Source organism: Phascolarctos cinereus, unplaced genomic scaffold, assembly GCF_003287225.1.
Source record: "Phascolarctos cinereus isolate Bilbo 61053 unplaced genomic scaffold, phaCin_HiC Scaffold_5;HRSCAF=322, whole genome shotgun sequence".
Taxonomy (NCBI): domain Eukaryota; kingdom Metazoa; phylum Chordata; class Mammalia; order Diprotodontia; family Phascolarctidae; genus Phascolarctos; species Phascolarctos cinereus.
Window position 1 is genome coordinate 376,317,057 of NW_027555958.1, and position 23,940 is coordinate 376,340,996.

The 23,940-nt window shown below is 40.4% G+C and overlaps 1 protein-coding gene across 1 annotated transcript in view; it reads left to right on the forward strand.

Annotated features, from left to right (window-relative positions):
* The window catches only part of RAB7B (RAB7B, member RAS oncogene family), a 33,830-nt gene extending 12,205 nt beyond the window's left edge, over window positions 1-21,625 (forward strand). The window contains exons 2-6 of the mRNA XM_021003224.2: window positions 7,564-7,632; window positions 9,753-9,879; window positions 10,992-11,207; window positions 16,398-16,523; window positions 19,469-21,625. Of these exons, the coding sequence (XP_020858883.1) occupies window positions 7,580-7,632; window positions 9,753-9,879; window positions 10,992-11,207; window positions 16,398-16,523; window positions 19,469-19,549 (603 nt within the window). The 5' untranslated portion in view covers window positions 7,564-7,579 and the 3' untranslated portion in view covers window positions 19,550-21,625. The remainder of the gene's footprint in view (window positions 1-7,563; window positions 7,633-9,752; window positions 9,880-10,991; window positions 11,208-16,397; window positions 16,524-19,468) is intronic.
* The last annotated feature ends 2,315 nt before the right edge of the window (window positions 21,626-23,940 follow it).

The window sequence follows — 23,940 nt, forward strand, 5'->3', positions numbered from 1 at the left end:
CTATATATTTGAGAAATGAGGCCTTTATCAGAGATACTTGTTGAAAAAATTTTCCCACAGTTTTCTGCTTTCCTTATAATTTTGGTTGCATTAGTTTTGTTTCTATAAAAACTTTTTAATTTTATATAATTAAAATAATCTATTTGATATTTTGTAATGCTCTCTATGTCTTCTTTGGTCCTAAATTCTTCCCTTATTCATAAATCTGGCAAATAAACTATTCTATGCTCTCTTAATTTGCTTATGGTATTATCCTTTATGTGTAAATCATGTACCCATTTTGACTTTATCTTGGTATACAGTGAGAGATGTTGATCTAACTCTATACCTAGTTTCCACCATACTGTTTTCCAGTTTTCCCAGCAGTTTTTGTCAAATAATAAGTTTTTGTTTCAAAAGCTTGGATCTTTGGGTGTATCATATACTAGATTACTATGGTCATTTACTATAATGTAATTTATACCTACTCTATTTCACTGATCTACCACTCTATTTCTTAACCAGTACCAGATTGTTTTGATAATTACCACTTTATAATGCAGTTTGAGATCCTGTACAGCTAGATCACCTTCTTTCACATTTTTAAAATTGATTCCCTTGATATCCTTGAGCTTTTGTCCTTCCAGATGAATTTTGTTATTAGTTTTTCTAGTTCTATAAAATAATTTTTGATAGTTGGATTGGTATGGCACTAAATAAATATATTAATTTAGATACAATTGTCATTTTTATTATATTGGCTCACCCCACCCATGAGCAATTAATATTTTTCTAATTGTTTCGATCTGACTTTATTTGTGTGAAAAGTGTTCTATGATTGTGTTCATGTAGCTCCTGAGTTTGTCTTGGCAGATAGATTCCCATGTATTTTATATTCCCTACAGTTATTTTAAGTGAAATTTCTCTTTCTCTTGCTGCTAGACTTTGTTAGTAATATATAGAAATGCTGATGATTTATGTGGGTTTATTTTGTATCCTGCAACTTTGCTAAAGTTGTTGATAATTTCAAGAAGTTTTTGGTTGATTCTCTAGGATTTTCTAAGTATAACATCATATCATCTGTAGAGTGATAGTTTTGTTTCCTTATTTCCTATTCTAATTCCTTTCATTTCTTTTTCTTCTCTTATTGCTAGAGTTGACATTTCTAGGGCATTATTACATAATAGAGGTGATAATGGGCATCCTTGCTTCACTTTTGATTGTATTGGGAATTCTTCTAGCTTAACACCATTACAGATAATGCTTGCAGGTGGTTTTAGATAAATATTACTTATCATTTTAAGGTAAGCTCCATTTATTCCTATGTTCTCTAATGTTTTTAATAGGAATGGGTGCTGTATTTTGCCAAAGGCTTTTTATGCATCTATTGAAATAATCATATGATTTTTGTTGGTTTTATTATTGATATGGTCAATTATGCTGATAGTTTCTCTAATATTGAATCAGCCCTGCATTCCTGGTATAAATCCCACCTGGTCATAGTATATAATCCTTGTGATATATTGCCATAATCTCTTTGCTAGTATTTTATTTAAAATTTTTGTATCAATATCCATTAGGGAAATTGATCTATAATTTTATTTCTTTGTTTTGGCTCTTCGTGGTTTGGATATCAGCACCATATTTGTGGCATAAAAGGAATTTGATAGGACTCCATCTATTTTTCCAAATAGTTCATATAGTATTAGGATTAATTTGTCTTTAAATGTTTGGTAGAATTTACTTTTGAACCCATCTGGTCCTGGGGATTTTGTCTTAGAAAGTTCATTGATGATTTGTTCAATTTCTTTTTCTAAGATTGGGTTATTTAAGTATTTTATTTCTTCTTCTGTTAATCTGGGTAATTCATATTTTGTAGGTATTCATTTATTTATTTAGATTGTCAAATTTATTGGCATATAATTGAGCAAAATAGCTCCTAATAATTGTCTTAATGTCCTCTTCATTAGTGGTGAATTCATGCCTTTCATTTTTGCTACTAGTAATTTGATTTTCTTCTTTCCCCTTTTTAATCCAAGTAATCAATGGATTGTCTATTTTATTTTTTTTAATAAAACTAGCTTCTAGTTTTATTTATTTGTTCAATGGTTTTCTTTCAGTTTTATTAGTCTCTCCTTTAATTTTCAGGATTTCTAATTTGGTGTTTACTTGGGGGTTTTTAATTTCTTCTTTTTCTAGGTTTTTTTTTTAGTTGCATGCCCAATTTATTTATCTGCTTATGCTCTATTTTATTGTCTCATCGTTGCCATTTTCTTTAGTGAAATTATCAATTGTTCCTATGATTTGTTCTTTGAACCACTTGTTTTTTAGGAATAAATTATTTAAATTCCAATTAATTTTTGATCTCTCTTTCCATTGTCCATTATTGAATGTAATTTTTATTACATTATGATCTGAAAAGGATGCTTTTACTATTTCTGCTTTTCTGCATTTGGTTGGGAGGTTTTTGTGTCCTAACACACAGTCAATTTTTGTGCAAGTGTCATGTACTTCTGAGAAAAAGGTATATTCATGTCAATTCCCATTCAGTTTTCTCCAGAGATCTATCATATCTAAGTTTTCCAGAATTTTATTCACCTCCTTAACTTCTTATTTTTTTTTGTTAGATTTATCTAATTCTGAGAGGGGAAAGTTGAGGTTTCCCACTAATATAGTTTTATTATCTATTTCCTCCTGTAACTTATTCAGCTCCTCCTTCAAAAATTTAAATGCTATACCATTTGGTGTCTATCTGTTTAGTACTGATATGACTTCATTGTCTATGGTAGCTTTCAGCAAGATATAGTCTCCTTTTTCTCTTTTAATTAGGTATATTTTTGCTTTTGCTCTGTCTGAGACCATGATTGCTACCCTGCTTTCCTTGCTTCAGCTGAAGTATAATAGCTTCTGCTCCAGCCTTTTACCTTTACACTGTGTATATCTCTGCTTCAAATGTGTTTCCTGTAAATAACATACTATAGGATTCTGGTTTTTAATCCATTCTTCTATTCACTTCTGTTTTATGAGTGAGTTTATCCTATTCACATTTGTAGTTATGTTAACTGTGTATTTCCCTCCATGCTATTTTTCACTTGTTTAGCCCCCTCTCTCTTTTACCTTTTCCCTTCTCACAAGTGTTTTACTTCTGATCACTACCTTCCCCAATATACCTTCCACTTTATCAGTCCCTCCTGCCCCCTCTATTATCCCTGTCCCTTTTTACTTTTTTATAGGGTAAGATAGATTTCTGTATTCAACTGAGTGTGTATATTATTCCCTCTTTGAACCAATTTTGATGACAGTAAGGTTTAAGTTTTGCCTGCCAATCCCCCACCCCATCTTCCTCTCCATTATAATAGCTCTTTCATGACTCCTTTATGTGGGATAATTTACCCCATTCAATTTTCTTCTTCCTTTTTCTTCCAGTGCAATTTTCTTTCTCACCTCTTTATTTTGTTTTTGGGGATATCATCCCATCAATGGCACCTTATATCTACACATTCTGTCTACATATACTCCTTCTAATTGCTCTTATAGTAATAAAGTTCTTAAGAGTTACAAATATCATCTTGGCATATAGAAATATAAACAGTTTAACCTTATTGAATTTCTTATGTTTTCTCTTTCTTGCTTATTTTTTAATCTTTTAATGTTTGAAAGTCTTGTATTTGAAGGTCAAATTTTTTATGCAGCTCTAGTCTTTTAATTAGAAATGCTTGAAAGTTCTCTATTTCATTAAATATTCATTTTTTTCTCTGAAAGATTATATTTCATTTTGCTGGGTAGGTGATTTTTGATTGTAATCATAACTCATTTGCCTATCATATTCCGAGCCCTCCAGTTCTTTAATATGGAAGCTGCCAAATCCTATGTAATCTTGATTGTAGCTAGATAATATTTGAATTGTTTCTTTTTGGCTGCTTGCCATACCTTCTCCTTGATCTGTGAGCTCTGGAATTTGGTTATGAGGCTCCTGGGAGTTTTTATTTTGGGATCTCTTTCAGGCAGTAATTGATGGATTCTTTCAATTTCTATTTTACCCTCTGGTTCTGACATATCTTGGGCAGTTTTCTTTGATAATTTCTTGAAAGATGTTGTCCAGGCTTTTTGTTTTCATCATGGCTTTCAGGTAGTCCAATAATTCTTGTATTGTCTTTCCTGCATCTATTTTCTAGGTCACTTATTTTTCCATGGAGAAATTTCACATTTTCTTCATTTTTTTAACTTTTAAAAATTTTGTTTTATCATATCTTACAGTCTCATAGAATCATTAGTTTCCACTTGTTCAATTCTAATTTGTTTTGTGTGTGCGGTGATTGGGATTAAGCAACTTTCCCAGATTCACATAGCTAGTAAGTTTTATGTGTCTGAGGCCAGATTTTGAACTCAAGTCCTCCTGACCCCAGGGCCCATGCTCTATCCAACTGTGCCACCTAGCTGCCCCTTCAATTCTAATTTTTAAGGAATTTTTTTCTTCAGTTAGCTTTTGTACTCTGTTTTCCATTTGGACAATTCTATTTTTTAGGGAGTTATTTTCCTTGGTAAATATTTGTATATCTTTTTCTGTGCTATTGACTTTTTTTTCATGATTCTTTTGCATTACTCTCATTTCTTTTCCCAATTTTGCTTCTACTTCTCTAATTTACTTTTTAAAATCCTTTTAAAGCTCTTCCAGGAATTCTTTTTAGGTCTGAGAACAAATTACATTTTTCTTTGAGGTTTCACATGTCGCCATTTTGACAATATTGTCCTCTTCTAATTTTATGCCTTGATTCTCCTTATCACCATAGTAACTTTCTATAGTGAAAATTTTTTGTTGTTGATGTTGTTCATTTTTTGCCTTCTTTGTGACTTGGTGTTTTATATGAGAATTAGGCTCTGGTCCTGCACTGTCCCAAGCTTTTTGTGCTGGGGCTTTGGGTCTTACTGCTAGTTTTCACTGGGCTTCAGGGCTTAGCTTCTGGCTTTCTCTGGAGGGTAGGCTTCCCCTCTGGCTTGTGCTTCTGGGTGAGGCCTCCTTCTTGGCCTCCTCAGGGTGTGGGGTTTAGCTGCTGGCCTACCCCAGGGGTGGGGCCTTTCTGCTGGGTTGCTATGGAAACAAGGTCTTTCTGCTTGTAGGCCCCAGGGGCAGGGTCTTGTTGGCCAGCCCCCTGGGCGGGTCTTCAGTACTGGTGAGCTATGGGGTCAAGGCCTTGCTGGTGGCTTGTGCTAAGGGTGGGGTCGCTGGGGTGGGGCCTTGCTGTACTACACAGACTGTACACTTCCCTAGGGGGCTGCTGAGGGGGGTGGGACCTCACTGATGAGTTGTCCCACTCCCCTCCCACTCAAGTAGGACAGACCTTTCCTGCCAGACTGGTAAGCTGCTTCCCTGCTCCTAGACCAGTTCTGAGGCAGTTTTCTGTTGTTTGGAGGGGAATTTAGGAGGGCTCCAGAGGGTTCCTTCCTCATCCCTTCGACCATTGGATTTTCAGTTCCAGTGGGGGATGCAATCATAGCTCTGGATTCTACTCATACCTTCTGATTCATGATAAATGAATGAATGAAAAACAAAGCATTTGTTAACCATTTACTATGTTCAAATCACTGCGTTAGGTACTGGGGGATAAAAATACCCTGTTTTCAAGGAGCTCACATCCTAATAAGGAGAGACAACACGTAAAAGAAGTAACAGCTCTAAGTAAGATGGAAAGCCCTCATGGTCCTTGGGTTACAATGGCAAAGAAGATGGTAATGCATGTTTAATGTTATTTTCATCAATAAAACTCTATTTCTGATGTTGAACCTTTGACAATGCTGATGACTTTGGTAGCAAGAACTTTCTTTTCCAAGTCCTTAGATTATGGGCTTCTTGAGGGCAGAGACTACCCTTTGCCTATTTTAGTGTCTCCAGAGCTTAGAACAGTGCCAGGCACATAGTAGGTGCTTAATAAAAGTTTATTGATTGATTGATTGATTTTCAGGATCTATGGATACTAAGGAGTAAGGGACTATAGTATCTACAGAAGCAATTTCCAGGCTGTATCTCTATAGGACCTGAGTCCTGGCCAGTGGTTGTGGGAGTAGGCTGGAAGGAAGGTCTGTGGTCTAGGGAACGTGCAGTTTGCTTTTCCAGGGCTCTTCAATTCAGGGTCCATCCATGTGTAAGGGGAGGAGGGTGGTCCGTTTGACTTGCTTGGCACATGCCATCTTCTGTCCCCTCCTTTAGGGGACCTTAGACTGACTTTCCTATCCTGATGGGTGAGTGACAGTTGCTACCCTGAATGATCACTTTAGTGACTGGGCTGGAAGCAAGACCAGTGGTTAGGGATTGTGGTATGGGGTGCTCCTGGGTTCACCTGCCCATCATGACACTTGCTTGGATATTGGTGTTGGTGGGAGCTTGGTTATTAGACCAATTGTCACGGGGGTTGCTTCCTTCAAAGATAGTGACAGGAGAGGGCTCTGCTATTTTTCTTCAAAAAATTAGATATTTCAGCTGCCTAGAAGGTTTCAATATAGCTCCTGGGGCAGAGGGATAGATATAATGACCTCTGGAGTTCTCTTTTAGCTGTTATTAGTCTACAATAATTATAATAACTGACATCTACATGGTACTGCTTCAAAGTTTTCCACTTGATAATTTGTACAATGTGCTTTGCACATCTTTAAATGCTATATAAATTTCAATTACTAGTCTTATTATCTCATTCAATCCTTACAATAACTTGTCAGGAAGGTCCTAGAGGTATATTATCCCCATTTTGTAGATGAGGTCAACTAAGTGAAGTGATTTCCTCCAAGAGCACACAGTATGTTCCAGGAGCTAGATTTTAACCCACTCCTGCATGCTGATTCTCTGTATAGATATGTATAACTTTGTGCCTCAGTGTCTCCATATATAAAATGACCAGAAGACAAAATGCTTAAAAATCTCAAGGGCTTCTGGCCACGTGCTCCACCCTGAGCAATAGCAGTGGTCACAAGTTAATAGGCCATTGAGGCCCTCAAGTTCAGGTTCCATTGAGCTACCTGAGAATGAAAGAAGGGGGCACCCTGGGTACGGAGCGAGTTCAGAGTTGGAAACAAACAATAGGCCTTGAAATAACCTTTGCATTTTGCAAAGAGCAGCAATAAGGCATGCAAAGGAGGAAGAGGGGTTTCCACATTGAATGTACAAACACTGGATAGCGTATATTACCACCCCCAAAACCTTCAAGGCAGAATTAATCATTGGTCCTTCGTATCAGACCCTTATTCTACTCCCAGTTTGCCCCAATCCCGGCTGTCAGGGGCTCTTCAATGTTTGGTGCCAACCTTACCCTCCTGGATGTCACCTTAGTGAGCCCAGAGTTTGTTGGACTAAGGGATCAAGAGTAATACTCCAGAGTCCCCCTCCAGTTTAAAAAGTGTAAAAAGTGGCCATTTGGGGCAGGGCCTTTCTTTTCTCTGAGAGGAAAACAAGCCAACCTGAGTTCTAGGCCAAGAGCAAGGTGTTCCAGGCCACCTCAATCCAAGGAAACACTAATCAGAAGGCAGTGGGTCTGGGTGAGGATAACTACTATGGATGCTGGAACCAAAATGTAGCTTATTTTTCTTTTCCCACAGGTTCCCTCATTCCTCCATGGACCCAAGGAGAAAGGTAGACCTGAAGCTCATCATTATTGGAGCCTTAGGGTAAGATGAAGCCTGCCCTGTGTCCAGTCCCAGAATGATTAGAATTATATCTGAATGGGAGCAGTCCCCTTGCCTCAAGGATAATGAGATGTCAGCTACACAGCTCTACCTTCCAGCAGTCCCTGAGCTTGGAGGTTACACTAAGGGAGAGAATCTTGCCAAACAAAATGTCTTTCCCACGGCCATAGCAGTCTTGTCCAGGGGGTCAAGGCTAGGAGTCAAGAGACCTGGCCTCTGGTCTTGATTCTTCTTCAGTTAACAAGATGACCTTAGTCATTTGACTGCTCTGGGCCTTAGTTTTTTCATCTGTCAAATGGAGATAATAATACCTGACTCATTTACCTTAGAGGGTGGTTTATAGGATCAGATGTGACAATAGATGCAAAATGTTTCTAAAACCTTAAAAAGTGCTATGATAATATAAAGTTATTACTGTTGATAACTTGTGAGCAATCCACATACACACAAAGACACTAAAGTGTAATCTCCCTGAGAACAAGGACTCTATTGTTTTTCACATTTGAATCCTCAGTTCTTAGCATAGTATATCAATATTATTACGTTTATACATGAAGAATCTATAATTTCTTCAGTGTAAATATGTACACCTGGTGTAGAAACTCCATTCCTTCATTTAATATGCATTTATTAAATGCCTACTATATGCGAGGCACTGGCAATATAAAGACAAAATTAAACCATCTCTGACCCCAAGAAACTTATATTCTACTGGGAGGAGCAACATATACACAAATAAATAAGCTGAAATACACACCAAGATACAAAGTAACTTTCAGGAGAGGGCCCTTGTAACTGGGAGTATCAGGAAAGATTCCCTTGAGCTGAGCTTTGAAGGGATTCTATGAGGCAGAGGAAAGTGCTTTTTGGCATTGGGGACAGCCTGGACAAAAGCATATCAATGTTGATATAATGTTGTGTATGGGGAAAAGAAGATAGATCAATTAATCTAGAACACAGAGTACGTGGAGAGTACCTTGCAAAGGGTTTTTTAAGCCATATAGAGACGTCTGAATTTTTTCCCAGAGGCAACAAGAAACCAATGGAGTTTTCTCAGCAGGGGAGTGACACAGTCATACCTGGGCTTTAGGACTATCATTCTTCAACTGAATGAAGGCTGAGTTAGAGAAGAGTGAGGCTGGAGGCAGAGAGACCAGTTAGGAGGTTATCAATAGTCCAAGTGATGAGGGTTTGAAGTAGGGTGCTGGCCTTTTAGTATAGAGAAGGGGATGGATATGAGGGATGTTGTGGATATCTCCCCAAGGAGAATAGTCTGAGGCTAACAGTCACATAACTACTAAGTGTCAGAGTCAAGATTTGAGCTCAGGTCTTCCTGGTTGAAAGTACAAAATGATATCCACTGTTCTATGCTGCCTCTCATTGATTATTGTTAATAATAATTATTTTGATCATACTATCACCTTATATTTGCATAATATTTTAACTTTTTCAAGGCATGAACTTTTGAAATCAGAAAACCTGAGTTCAAGTCCCAGTTCAGCCACCAGCTCATTAACTTGCTTGGACAAGTCATTCCCTTCTCTACGTCGGTTTCCTTGTCTGGCTTAGGTGATTTCTTAAGTCCCTTGCAGCCCTAAATCCTGTGGCCTATGACACATCAACTAAATTGTTTGATTCTTATACTAACTGCTAGTAGGTGGAGCAGGTATTATTATTCCCACTTGACAGATGAGAAAATTCATGCACAAAGTTGCAGTGATTTGCATTAGACCATACTACTTTAATGAGTGATGAAGAAGATGATGGTGGTAATGAGCTAAGGTAGTTGCCTCCCTCCCAAACTTTGACTGGGTCTGAAACATTCTCCTTACCAAATAACTTGAGAAACTCTCCTCCACCCACCATCTTGACTAGTCCATCTTCCAGGAGCTATTCCCAAAAGATTTCCAGCTCTGAGAAAGTATATCCAGGCCATGATGAGTTGTCCCTCACAGATGATGTGCAGGACCAAGAACCCTGGGGAGTGACTTCCACAGAATAAAACAGACCCCTGATAACCATGAAAAGATTTTGAGAACTCTGTGTGTGTGTGTGTGTGTGTGTGTGTGTGTGTGTGTGTGTGTATCTCTATGTCCATTCAGAGTGGGAAAGACCTCCCTCTTGAATCAGTACGTACACAAGACTTTCTACGAGGATTATCAAACCACCCTGGGGGCCAGCATCCTCTCCAAAATCATCATGGTAGACAACACAACCTTGAAGTTACAGGTGAGCAGGGTCGCCCCTCCCCACTGTGTTCAGATGGACACAAATCCTCCCCGGTCCCTTGGGCTGACTCATATCCAGCTATATCTATCAGCCATATACAAGAGTAGAAGGGGGTCTAAAGGAAAAACACACTGATTATAAATCAGTAAGTTTGGGTTCTAGTACCGGCTTAATTATTCATTCTGCCATTAGTCATGGAAGTCCTTGAGGGTTGAGACTGTTCCGTCTTTGTATTCCCAGCACCTAGCCTTAAACACAGTAGAAGGCTTACCTTAGCTCCTCATGAGAAGATTGGACTAAATGTCCCTTGTTGTTGTTGTTTACTTGTTTACAGTCATGTCCTATTCTTCATGACCCCATTTGGGGTTTTCTTGGCAAAGGTACTGTAGTGGTTTGCCATTTCCTTTTCTAGCTCATTTTACAGATGAGGAAACTGAGGCAAACATAGTTAAGTGATTTGCCAGGGTCATACAGCTAGTAAGGGTCTGAAGCCAGATTTGAACTCATGAAAATGAGTCTTCCTGACTCCAGGCCTGACACTCTTTCCACTGAGCCACCTAGGTGCCCTAGGTCCTTTACAGCTCTAGATTTATGATCCTATGATCCAGTGATCCTAGATATTTTATAAATGTCTCTAGAATTTGAATCTGAAATTAACTGCTAATTCTAGGCAGAGTATTTGACTTCAATGCACCTCAATTTCCTCATCTGTCAAGTGGGGTTATAATCCCTGCCCTACCTACCTCACAAGCATTCTGTGAAGAGAAAATGACATAATGCATATGAAAGTGCTTTCAAAAGTTAAATGTGCAATGCAAAGATATTATAATGTTCAAAGTCAGAAGGGTACAAAGGACGGCTTGAGATCAAACCAAAGTGTTGGCCCCTTGACCAACCAGTCAATCAGTCAATCAATATTTATTTAGCGTTTCCTTTGTGCCAGGCACTGTGTTAAGCACTAGTGACACTAAAAGAGGCAAAAGACAATCCCTGCCCTTAAGGAGCTTACAATCTAATGGCCAGAGAGAGAAAGGAAAGCTTTGATGAAAGCTGACATGTGAACCTTCTTCAAGCTGCTTCTTTCAAGTGCATGGTGGGGTTTTCCCCTCCAGATATGGGACACAGGAGGTCAGGAACGGTTCCGCTCCATGGTATCCACGTTCTACAAGGGCTCAGATGGCTGCATCCTGGCCTTCGATGTCACTGACCGAGACTCGTTCCATGCCCTGGACACCTGGAGGGGAGACATTCTCCAGAAAACAGTGCCCACGGAGCAAGTTTTCCCCATGGTGGTGCTGGGGAACAAGATTGACCTGGATGACCGAGAGGTAAGGGACAGTAGTGGGCAGATGCTAGCGCCTCACCCCCAAGCCTTTTCTTTATATACTTGCCCAGGTGCTGTGGTGAGGGCCCAGGGGAGCCACCCCACTCCATTATCATAGAGCAAGCAATGGTCCCCCAGAAAAAACCTTCGGTCATTTAATTCAACAGTTTAATTTATTTATTGCATGAAGATACTGTAATTGAGCACAAAATTATATAGAATTGAGGACTAAATAACATAGAATTGTATTAAGCTATGGTACAAAATAATACATAAATTTAAGAAACAAAATAGTTTTGTGAGATCTGAGGGAAGAATAATTATTATGAACTTGGTGGGGGGAGGTTTCATGCAGGAAGTGGTACCAAAATTGGGTTTAAAGAATGGTCAGGGACTCAATAGGGAGCAGGGCGTACCAAGGTAGAAAAGCACAGGATGTGTAAGAGGGACAGTGAGTACTCCAAGAAGGCCACAAGACCAGGAACTGTAGGGTATGACTCCCCCACCCCAGAGCTGGTGGCCTAACCCTCAGGGACAGGAGGAGTGCCAGGAGATGGAAATGAGGAGCTGCCTGAGTCATACAGTGCAAGTGGAATTCACCAGCTCTCAGACAGAGACAGAGAGATAGAGACAGAGAGGCTGACAGACAAAGAGAGAGATACAGAGAGAAAGAGACACAGAGAGACAGGGAAACAGAGAGACAGAGAGACAGGGACAGAGAACTGATATGGAGATGACCCTGAGATAGGAGGTGTGGGAAGTAGGGGTTGGGGAAGGGAAAATAGAAGCTATGTATTTCAGCTCCCTGTGGGTCCTGAAGTATGGGGCAGAGACCTGACTATCTGTCCACAAGTCCCCACCCACTGGGCTTGTGTCAGCAAGTTGTCCATCTTGGGCTCAGATGAACAATGGAGACATTGTGAGGGAGGGCAGAGAGGCCAAGAGGGGGGGATTTGGACCATGCTGCCCCTTCAGAGCTTTGGAGTCAGGAAGAATTGTGATGGCACCTTTGATCACTGACAAGACCGGCTCTCCAGAGACCTGTGGAAAATAAAGCAGTCGGTATCCTTAGGGAGAGGAGGCAACTCAGTCCTCCCAATTGTCATGGGGCATAACTAAAAATGTGGCCAGAGTCCAGCTCAGTGCCCATCAGGTTATCTTCAGCAAGCATGAATCCCAAGGAGAGAACCACTGTAAGCAATAGAAAGGCTGCCCCACGACAGACTGGGCAACTCCCTGGGGACTCAGGCCCCTGCTGCTTCCTCTTCCCATAAAAAAGGGATCTGACTCCCAGACACAGGCTCAGTTGGGGAGGGGAGGGTTGGGCTGCTGGGATTCTGGCCAGAAGGAATGAGAGCTCAGATTGCCTCCCGGCTTTCAGGCTTACAAACATAACAGCCCTGTGAGGGAGCCACTGCAAATATCCCCATCCTCATGGAGCTAAGGCCCAGAAAGGCCAAATGATTTGCCTTTGGTCACACAGCAATTGCCAGAACTAGGGTTTGACCCCAGTTCCCCTGACTCCAAATCTAGATCTCTTTCCTCTATCCCAGGTCAGGCTGCAAAGATATCCTCCCTCACCTCTCTCCCTGATATGGCTCCCAAACTTCTACCATCACTGTCTATGGGAAACTATAGCCTATCCTGGGAATTGAGCAGGGGAGAGGAGGACGGGAAAAAGGCAGAGCTAGATACCAACTTAGGTGCGCAGGTGTCCACACACACACACCCATCCATGGAGTGTGGAGTAAGTGCAAAAGGTTAGGACAACAGATTATCCAACAAACACACACACACACCCATCCAAGGAGTGTGGAGTGAGTAGAGAGGATTAACAGAACAGAGGTTCTCCAACACACACACACACACACACACACACACACACACACACACACACACACACACACCACCACCACCACCACCACCACCACCACCACCACCACCACCACCACGATGGAATTTCACCCAAGACAGTCAGAATGTGCCTTCAGGGGACCCACGTAGTTTGTTCAACTTCTGGGCCATGGTAGAAGAATATGAACCAGTAGATTCAAGACTTCTACCCTAAGGAGGTTATTGACAAAAAGAAAAGTTCTTTATACAGGATAGTATTAATAGTAGCACTTTGCATGGTATCAAAGAATTGGAAACAAAGTAGAGGCCCATTGGGGAATGGCTGAACAAATCATGGTATGGGAATGAATGGAATATTTATTGTGTTGCAAGATATGACAGACATGATGAATACAGAGAAGCATGGGAAGACTTATATGAACTGATGCAAAGCAAAGTGAGCTGAGGCAAAAACACAATATGCACAATAACTTCAACAGTGTAAATGGAAAGAACCACAACCACAAAGTAATCAAAAATGAGACTGGAAAATTATAAAGACCAAACTTAGCTCCAGTGAAGATCTACTTCTACAAAGATGGGGGTAGAAGGCTATAGAACACTGTATACAATTTTAGATTTGTTTATTGTGTGGACTGGTTTGGCTGAATTTTTTTTCCCTCTTTTTTAAAATATTTGTTATAAGAGATGGCTTTCTGGGTGAGAGGGACAAGAGGGAGACAGGAAGAAATCTAGGTAATGTAAAACCAAAAGACACCAATAAAAATCTATTTAAAAAATTCAATTAAAAAAAGATAAAGCTGTTGTTTGAGCAATGACTACATGCCCAGTAGCATGACTTCCTGGAGGTTTTTACTTGCAGGGCTCTTTAGAGGTTATTCAACTCTGTTCTTTACCTCCCTTATCCTTCCTGGCTTCAATTAAGTTAGCAAAGCTGGAGTTAGTGAAAAGAGCATGGGATTTGGAAGCGGGGGATTTTTGTTCATATTTTTTGATGTGTTTTGATTTTACATTACAAAAATATCCAGACTACTCCCACTGTCCTGTAACAAATGAGAGCTCTGTTGTAACACAGAAAAACAATTAAGCAAAACTACCTCTCATCTGAAAATGTATGTAACATTCCATACCTGGATCCTCCACTTCTATTTTTAAAGTTTTTTAATTAATGAAAATCTATTTTCTTTCCCTCTCCAACCCCAATGGAAAAAAAAGAGAAAAAAACCAAATTCTTTGTAACAAAAAGCATAGTCAAGCAAAACAGTTCCCTCATTGGCTGTATTATATGTATGTGTGTTTATATACATATATGTATGCATATACCACATATGAACATGTATACACCCACACATACATATATACATACACACATATACGTAGATAGATAGATAGATAGATAGATAGATAGATAGATAGATAGATAGATAGATAGATATACATATTTTTTTCCTGTAAATTCTGTAAATCCTCTACCCCTCCATCAGGAGGTAGATAGCATGTTTCATCATCAGTCCTTTTGAATCACTGATGGTCATTTTATTGATCAAAGTTCTTTTATAGCTTTCAAAGTTGTTTGTTTTAACAGTATTGGTTTTTTTTCCCTCCTGGTTCTACTCATTTCATTCTTCATCAGTTTATAAAAATCTTCAAAGTTTTTTAAAAATAATTTTGATGCTATATTATCAGTTGTTCTTCTGGTTGAAATCAGTTCAGTTTTTATCAGTTCACAAAAGTCTTTCTATGTCCTTTTTCAATTTATTTCCTCATTTCTTATAACAAACATCATAGCGTTCTCTAACATTCATATCCCACAATTTATTCAGCCAGTCTTCATTTGATGGGCATCCCTTTAGTTACCAGGGTTACTTAAAAAAAGGCTGCTATAAATATTTGTGCACAGATAGAACATTTTCCTATTTCTTTGATCTCTTTTGGGTATAGGTTTAGCCACACACTGTATGATAACCTTTTGTGTATGCTTCCAAATTGCTTTCCAGAATGGTTGGACCCATTCACAGCTTCACCAACAATGCAACAATGTGTGTTTTCCCCACAGCCCCTTCACCATGTATCATCTTCCTTTTTTGTCATCTTTGCCGATCTGATGAGTGTGAGGTAGAATTTCAAAACTGCTTTAATTTGAATTTCTCTAATTAAGAGTGATTTGGAGCAGTTTTTTTCATGTGGCTATAGATAGCCTGGGTTTTTTTCCTTGAGAATTATGTCCTGTCTTTAGACCACATATGAACTGGGGAAATGCCCTTACTCTCATACATTTGAATCAGTTCCTTAAATATCTTGGAAATGAGACCTTCATCAGAGAAACTTGCTGCAAAGTTTTTTTCCCCCAGTTAATTGTTTCCCTTTTAATCTTAAATCTGTGGATTTATTTATGCAAAAATGTTTAAATTTTATGGAATTAAAATGTTCTATTTTATCTTCTTTGATCCTCCCCATCCCTTATTTGGTCATGAACTTTTCTTCTTTCCATAAATAGGATAGGTAATTGTTTTCTATGTTTCTCTAATTTGTTTATGGTAAGAACTTCTATATCCCTGTCACATATCCATTTGGAACTTATCTTGGTATGAAGTGTGAAGTGTTGGTCTACATGTAATTTCTTGCATACCGTTGTATAATTTTCCCGGAAGTTTTTATCCAATAGTGAGTCCTTACCCCAGCAGCTGGGGGTTTCCTGTTTATTGAATGCTAGGGTACCATACACATTTGCTTATGTGTGTTGTGTACTTAACCCATTGATTAACCTCTCTTTTTCTTAACTAATATCAAATTGTTTTGGGAATTACTCCTTTGAGACCTGGCACTGCTAGGCCTCCTTCATTCCCTCTTCTTTTTTCATTATTTTCCTTGAGATTCTTGGTCTTTTTATTTTTATTTTTGTCTCCATATGAATTTTTTCTAGTTCTATAAAGTAATCATTCAATAGTTTGATTACTATGACATCGAATAAATAAAATATTTTAAGTAATATTGTCATTTTTATTATATTGATTTATCCTACCCTCTGAACAATTAATTTTTTTTCCAATTTATTTGGGTCTGTCCTTATTCCTATAAACAGTTTAAACCTCAACTTGGACAGTTACTGGGCAAATCATTTAACCTCTCAAAGTCTCACTTTCCTTTCCAATCAAATGAGGATAATAATTCCTATACTTCCTGCTTGCTAAGCTCTTGGTAAGCCTCAAGGTCCTATGGAAATGTGAGCTGTGATTATCATTGTTCCAGGGGAGAGAGAACAGAGGCTATGAAAGGAGTCTGTGCCAGGAGAAGCCTCAGTGTCTCAGAGAATTGTGTCCATCCTTGTCCCCTTATGCAGGTGTCCCAGGAGAAAGCCCTAGACTGGTGCAAAGAGAAGGACATACCCTACTTTGAAGTCAGCGCTAAGAATGACATCAACGTGGAGCAAGCATTTGAACTGCTGGCCAGACAAGCACTGTCCCGGGTGAGTAGCTGGAGTGGTCAGTATCCAGCTTGGGTCAGCTCCCGCAGGGCCACTTGGGAGCAACAGGCTGGTACAATGGAAGGGGCACTGGTGCTAAAGTCAGATGTCCCCTTGGATGCTTCTTATTGCCTGGGTCACTTTGGTCAAGACACAATCTCCTGGGTCTCAGTTTACTGAAGTGGTATGGTGGATAGAAGAGCATTTGACCTGGAGTCAGAAAATCTCAGTTTACTCTGGCTCTACACATTAACTATGAGACCCTGGGCACACCACTTAAAATTCTGTCTACCTCAATTTCCTCGTCTATAAAATGAAGATAATAATAACACCAATCTCCTAGGGATGTTATAAGGATAAAATGAGACAATATTTGTAAAGTGCTTTGCAAACTCTCCCTACCTTTCTAGTCTTCTTATGCCTTATAACCCTCCTCCTATGGAATCCAGTGACATAGGTCTCTTTTCTGTTCCTTAAACATATCCAAATTCTGGTCATTTTCACTGGCTGCCTCTCATACCTGGAATGTTCTCCTTCCTCATCTTTCTCCTATCTTCCTTTAAGTCCCAACTAAAATCCCATTAGGGCACCTATGTGCCTAGTGCTGGGCCTAGAGTCAGGAAGACCCCTCTTCCTGAGTTCAAGTCCAGCTTTGGACACTCACTAGCTGGGTAAGTCACTTAACCCTCTTTGCTCAGTTTCCTCATCTGTCAAATGAGCTGGAGAAGGAAATGGTAAACCATTCTAGTATCTTTGCCGAGAAAACCCCAGATGAAGTCACAAATAAACAACAACTCCTAGGGACATACTGGTATAAAAAGGATTTAGTCACCCACTTAACAAGGATATATTAAGAGCTTACTATATACTAGGTGCTGTGCTAAGAAAGCCCTGAACATCCCCCATACTCAATTTATTTCTCCTCCAAAGTAACTTTAGAGAGATTCAACACCACCTGGTTTTTTCACCCCCCCCAAAAAAAAAGAATTATCTGGAAAGATCACACTGTGACTTTTTATGAATTCATGAAACGGGCGTACTTTGGCTAGAGTTCATACTACAGTACCAGGCTTATGACAGCCTCTCAGGAAGCCCCGTGATTATTGGTGAGTTTTCAGTATCTTATCCACATCCCTGGTCAAACTGTTAGCAAACTATCTATCTCTCCTTCCTCTGCTCAAAATGGGGAGCTCTCCCATCCAGCTGTAGGTAGTTAGGTGGTATAGTGGCTAGAGAGCTAGACCAGTAATAACAAATGTTTGCATAGCACTTACTATGGTCCATGTGTTAAAGGCTTTACAATTATTATCTCATTTAATCCTCATAACAACCCTACAGTGTAGGTGCAATTTTCATCTCCATTCTATAGATGAGGAAACTGAGGCAAACAGAAGTTAGGTGACTTGCCCAGGATCACCTAATTGGTGTCAGAGGTCAAGCTTGACCACAGGTCTTCATGACTCCAGGCCCACAACTCTATCCACTTTGCCACCTAAAAACTGAGTTCAGATTCTGTCTCAGGTACGTACTAGGGGTGTGACCCCAGGCAAGTCACAATAAATTTTGTTATTATAACAGCACCTAACTCCCAGTGTGGTTGTAAGGATCAAGTGAGATAATATGTGTAAAGTGCTTTTCAAACCTTGAAATGCTATGTAAATGCTAAATATTAAATTACTGTTTAAACTCAAGTGTTCCCCATCAGCCAGAAACAAGGCTGGATAAGACGACTTCTCAAAAAACTTCCAACAGCTAGTATTTTTATACTGCTTTAAAGTTTGCAAAACACTTTACAAATAATATCTCAGCTGATCCTCACAACAGTCCTGCAAGGTAGGTACTGTTATTATCCGCATTCTATAAATGAGGAAACCGAAGCAGAGAGAGGTGAAGTGACCTGTCCAGGGTCACACAACTACTAAATGTCTGAGGCTAGATTTGAACTCGGGTCTTCCTGACTCCAGGTCCAGCATTCTATCCACTGTGTCACCTAGCTACCTCTTTCATATTATTGATCCTGTGAAGAATACTTCAACAAAACATATTGGGAGGGGTGGGGGGAGGAATTCAGAAGGGAACACAGACAAGCAGGGCAGTTTTGTTACTAACTTGTTAAATTTTAATTTTTAAAAACCCAGACTGTGATTTCATTGATGGTTTCATTGATTCATTTAAACCAGACCTGTGTTTTCATGGTAGTTTCCTGTGAAGAACTTCCTTTCTTCAGGGAGATCAGGGCCTTCTCTGTAATTTGAAGTGTTAAAGAACAAATATACACTCTTAAAAAAAACCTGTAGGTACAGAATTTGTTACACGTACCTCTTTCTTGCTCTTCTTTGTATATGTGATGAGAAAGGTACCAGTGGGTGCAGTGGTTTCTAAACTGTAAGTACAGGTGGGAATATTGAGTTGGGGCAGCTGATCAGATGGGTTGCTGCATATATTGAAATGTTTGTATCAATTATTAGGTTCAAAAACTTTTTAAAAGAGAACATTCCATCCAACATCCAGTCCCATTCAAAGAATCCATTTTGTTACAGATTATGAAAAGTGACGATTTGGAAAATAGGATTTGAAGGAAGAGGGGAAGGGAAGGTAGAGTTTATGAGAGCTTTCTCTATCTCACCCCAATCCAGGAAGCCTGGAACTCTTTGGACCCTCCAATTAGTGGTGTTTAGCAAAAAATGTAAGACCATCCTTTTGCCTGCACTGATGCAATTTCCCAGGCCACCATACATAGGATGGTAAATCTAGATTAGCTGTGTCCACTCAAGTAACCTAGGTTTCTAGCTCAGCTTCTGAGTGAGCCAGGCAGGATAAGTCGCTCTGGGTTTCAGTTTCTTCATCAGTACAATGGAAGGAAAAATCCCAACCTCCATTGGACATTAGAAAGAAGAGGACCCAGGCTGCTCTGGACGTGACTTCTGTTTTCTCCTTTCCTCCTGCAGCATCGAGGGATTTTAGAGAACTACTTGACTGATTCTATCAAGCTTTCACCAGCGGATGAGCCAAGGAATAAATGCTGCTGATGATGGAGACAGAGGCCACCCTAGGAAAGGGGCTGCTCATTGTTCAGGACTGGGATTGGGTAAAAGATTGGGTGTCCTCTCCCCTATACTCCATAACCTCTGTCTCAGGCTGCTGGGACCTGGTGACAAAAGGAGAATCCTGATGAGCCGGAAGGACAAGCAATGCATTGTCACTGGCTGAGAGCAGAAGACCAGAGGATCCTGGTGGACCCATGATAAACATTTCTTCCTGCTGTAAGACAGCAGAGGGATAAAACATTTTTGGAATCATGAAGTTCTCGAGCTGGAAGAGGCCTTCTGTGTCATAGATCTAGAGCTCGAACAGGATTCAGCTGCCTCATAATCCAGCCCCCTCATTTCACAAATGAGGAAACTGAGGATTTCTATAGAGGTTAAATGACTTAGCTAATGTCACGCAGGTAGCAAGCATCAAAGGTACGATCTGAATCCAGGTCTTCTGACTCTTCACTGTTCCACACTGTTTCAAATCCTCCATTTTACAGAGAAGGAAACCAAGATAAATAAGGAAGGGAAGTGCTTGCCTGTGATCACATATGGCCAAAACTAGAAACTGAGTCTATAAGATTTCCAGTCTTTCCTACATACCAAATCTTTCCTTCTGTCCAATTCCTGTTGAGAACTCTGCGGTAGTATGGAATTGTGGTTAGAGCACTGGAATTTGAGTCGAGAAGATATGGGTTCAAATCCTGAGTGACTGTGGGCAAGTCATTTACCCTCTCTTGGCCTCAGTTTCCTTAAAATGGGATAGATGGACTCAATGACCTCTAAAAGTCCTTTCCAGCTCTGAATCTATGATCCTATGACCTCCTCCCCACCCCCGACAAAAAATGATGCCCTACAATTATCCTCTTTAGGAACCTACCCTCCCCATCCTCCACCCCATACTGACTCACCTGGCCCTGGGTATGGACAGTCCAATTTAACAAACATTTCTTTGTTGGATTTAATATCCTTGGACAATCACAACACACACACACAGAGAGAGAGAGAGAGAGAGAGAGAGAGAGAGAGAGAGAGAAGAGAGAGAGAGAGAGAGACAGAGACAGAGACAGAGAGGGAGCGAGGGAGGGAAACAGACAGAGAGACAGAGACAGAGAGAGAGACGGCCAACCTTAGTCTGGCTGTATGAGCCACACCTCAATGCCAAGCAAAGGCCTTTGGGATTGAGCCAGCTACCTTCTGAGAAACAGTCTTGTTATGGAAAGTACCAAAGAGCTCTGGATTAGAATGTTGAGAAACCTCAGTTATAGTCTGAGCTGTGCCAATTACCAAGTCAACCGCTATGAACCTCAGTTTCCTCATCTACAAAATAAGGACAATGCTATTTGGCCTCAAAAGGTTATGGTTAATCTCAAATGAAACAGCCTGCTTTGAAAACCATAATACTCTCTACAAATGAGGATTATTATTTGTTTACCTTGATAAGGTTCTAAAGGTACCAGCCCAGGGACAGAGCAAAGGGGTGAAAAATAGCTATGCATTCTATGGGACAGGTGGTTTGAAGCAGTGATCTCTGGTTGAGAGGAAAAATCTTGGTTTCCCCTTGTGTTCCCCATGCCAGCCCAAGATGTGTCTCCCGTTCCTCTCTCCCAATGTGGTGCATCAGAAACAGTGCCAGGTTTGGAGTCAAAGGACCTGAGTTCAATCCTGGCTCTGTCACTTATTGCCTATGTGACCTCAGGCAATCATCTAACCTGGTTAGGCCTTAATTTCCTCATCTGTAAAGAGCTGACTTAGACGACCCTCAAGGTCCCTTTCAACTTTCAATCTATGATCCTAAGTTTCTGCCCAGAGCTGAGAGAGGTAGAAAGGACAAGAAAGGGTCCTTGCTTTCCCTTTCTGCTCATTCTTTTGTTGTCCCTTTGTGGCAGGTGAAAGATGAAATGACTGAAGAAAACAAATGTTCAGTCTTCCGAGTGTATCACTTTATTAAGTAATGCATGCCAGTTGCCTAACAAAGTGGGACCAGATTTTCTCACTATAGACCTGGACCCCAAATACAGGGGAAGACAGACTTTTATACATTAAAAACAATGAATCAAATAAGACAGAAAATTGTTGTCCAGTTGTTCAATCATGCCTACCTCTTCATGACCCCACAACGTACCAGGCCCATCCTCCACTATCTCTTAAAGTCTGTTCAAGCTCACATTCATTGTTTCTGTGACACTCTCCATCCATCTCATCCTCTGCCATGCCCTTTTCCTTTTGCCTTCTTTCCCAACATCAGAGTCTTTTCCAATGAATCCCGTCTTCTCATTATGTGGCCAAAGTGCTTAAGCTTCAGCTTCAGTATTTGACCTTCCAGTGAACAGCTTGAATTAATTTCTCTGAGTGTTGACTACTTTGATCTGCTTGCTGTTCAAGGGACTCTCAAAAGTCTTCTCCAACATCACAATTCGAGAGTGTCAATTCTGCAGCACTCAGCCTTCTAGATAGCCCAACTCTCATAGCCATACATTGCTACTGGAAAAACCATAGCTTTGACACTATGGACCTTTGTTGGCAAGGTAAAGTCTCTGATTTCTAATGGGATGAAAGACTGGGGACTTTCCAAGTTGGGAGGGGGAGAATGAAAGGTGCAAGTCCCTGAAATCAATAAAGGGGGTATCCCACTCTCCACAATCAAAGGAACATGGAAGTAATAAGTGATCAATAAATATGGGACCAATTTTCAGATAAGACATATGGGTTGCTTGAGATGTACAGTTGTGAGAAAACTCCTTGCATCAATCTTTGGATCTGACTGGGTTTCTGCTCAGCATAACCTAGATCCTTGTTTAAGGGTCTCTAAAGCAGATAGAGGTAGGGCAGTTTCCCAGCCATGCAAGACTATGTTCAAACGATACAATAAGGTTTTCTCCCAATTCCCACAACTGAATGAAGTTTTCTCACGAGACAGAAATTGGGCTAGACCCATAATTGAATAGAAAGGTAACTAAGCTAGCTCCAGAACTGAGTCATAAGATCCATCTTATTTCCCACAATTAATCACTTGCTGTTCTAATCTCCTCAGTTCCCTCAATTTCCTCATCTTGGAGAGTGCATGAATAGAAGCTGTATTTAGAGATGACATTAAAAGTCCTCCAGGAGATGTCCTGCCTTAGGGAGAGAACAGTGCTATGTCACATGGAGCCAAGTTGGGCTGAGAGAGAAAGAGAGGGGGTAGAATGCCCCTGTAGGGAGGAAGAAGACAATACATGGACAATTGGCCACAAGAGGTCAGTAGCACTACTTTCTTCCAGGTTTCCCAGTATCAGAAGTTTGCGTAGGGAGTTAAGTCCAGATGTTGCCAAGAATGGTAGAGGCAGAATCCTCATCACCTACCACCTATGGAACCAGCTGACCGAGGGAATAGTCGATTGCTAGGTGTCTCCTTCAGGAGCACTTAAGGATGCCAAGTAGTAGGAGGGATGCTGGAACAAGCAATTTGTGCATGCAGACAGCAGTTAGCCATCATTTAATGGCATGGAGAGGGTACAGTGGGATGCAGAGGAGGGAGGACCTGGTATGCCTGGAGAGTTTGATGTGAGCTAGTGGAATGTATTTGAGAAGATTCTAGTAAGGGGTTTGGTTGGGGGAAGGGGCCTCCCTAAGGCCCAGGATGGCCTCCCTACGTCAAATGGGACGAGGAGGGAGGAGCGAGGAAGAGGCAGTTGGGTGTCAGTCCAGATTTATGGCTCATACTGTTCCTGTGCCCACACGCACATCATACATCAGACATGCTGAAGTTGATTTTGAGGCCTGTGGTCAGATCCAGTCTAATACTGCTTCTCTGAAATGTACCAGCTCAGTATTTCCCAATTCCTGCCCCTAGAGACAGTGTGGTATTGTCAGAGCACCCAGCCCCCACGGTGGTAGCCCACCCTAGGAACCCCAATATTTTAAAACTCAAGACAGATTTTTATCTGTCTACAGACTAGTTTTAAGTGGGATTCGGCCTGAAAAGAAAGGGACAAATTCAGCTTTTGAGGCTTCAGTCAGCCCAACCAATTCATTGTCTCACCCCCAAATCAGAATTTTGATGTGAAGTTCCTTCAACAACCCTGTCTCTAATCCTGGGGAAGAAAAGTTTGGGATGGAAACAAGGATAAGAAGCAATAAGAAAAATAAATTAAAAAGAAACCCTTTTAAAAAAATAAACTACATAAATGAGAGTTTACTGCTATTAAAAAGAGAAACCCTTTTCCCCAGTTCCAACTCCAGAATATGGTCCAACTCATGTCACCAATGTTCCCTCATGCCTCGGTTTCCCCATCTATAAAATGGAAAGGTTGGACTAGATGAGCTTTGAGGTCCCTTTCAGCTCAAATCTTCTGTGGTCTTATGGTTCTTCAGTCAAAAATCATCCAGATTTCTGGAAGTTATTT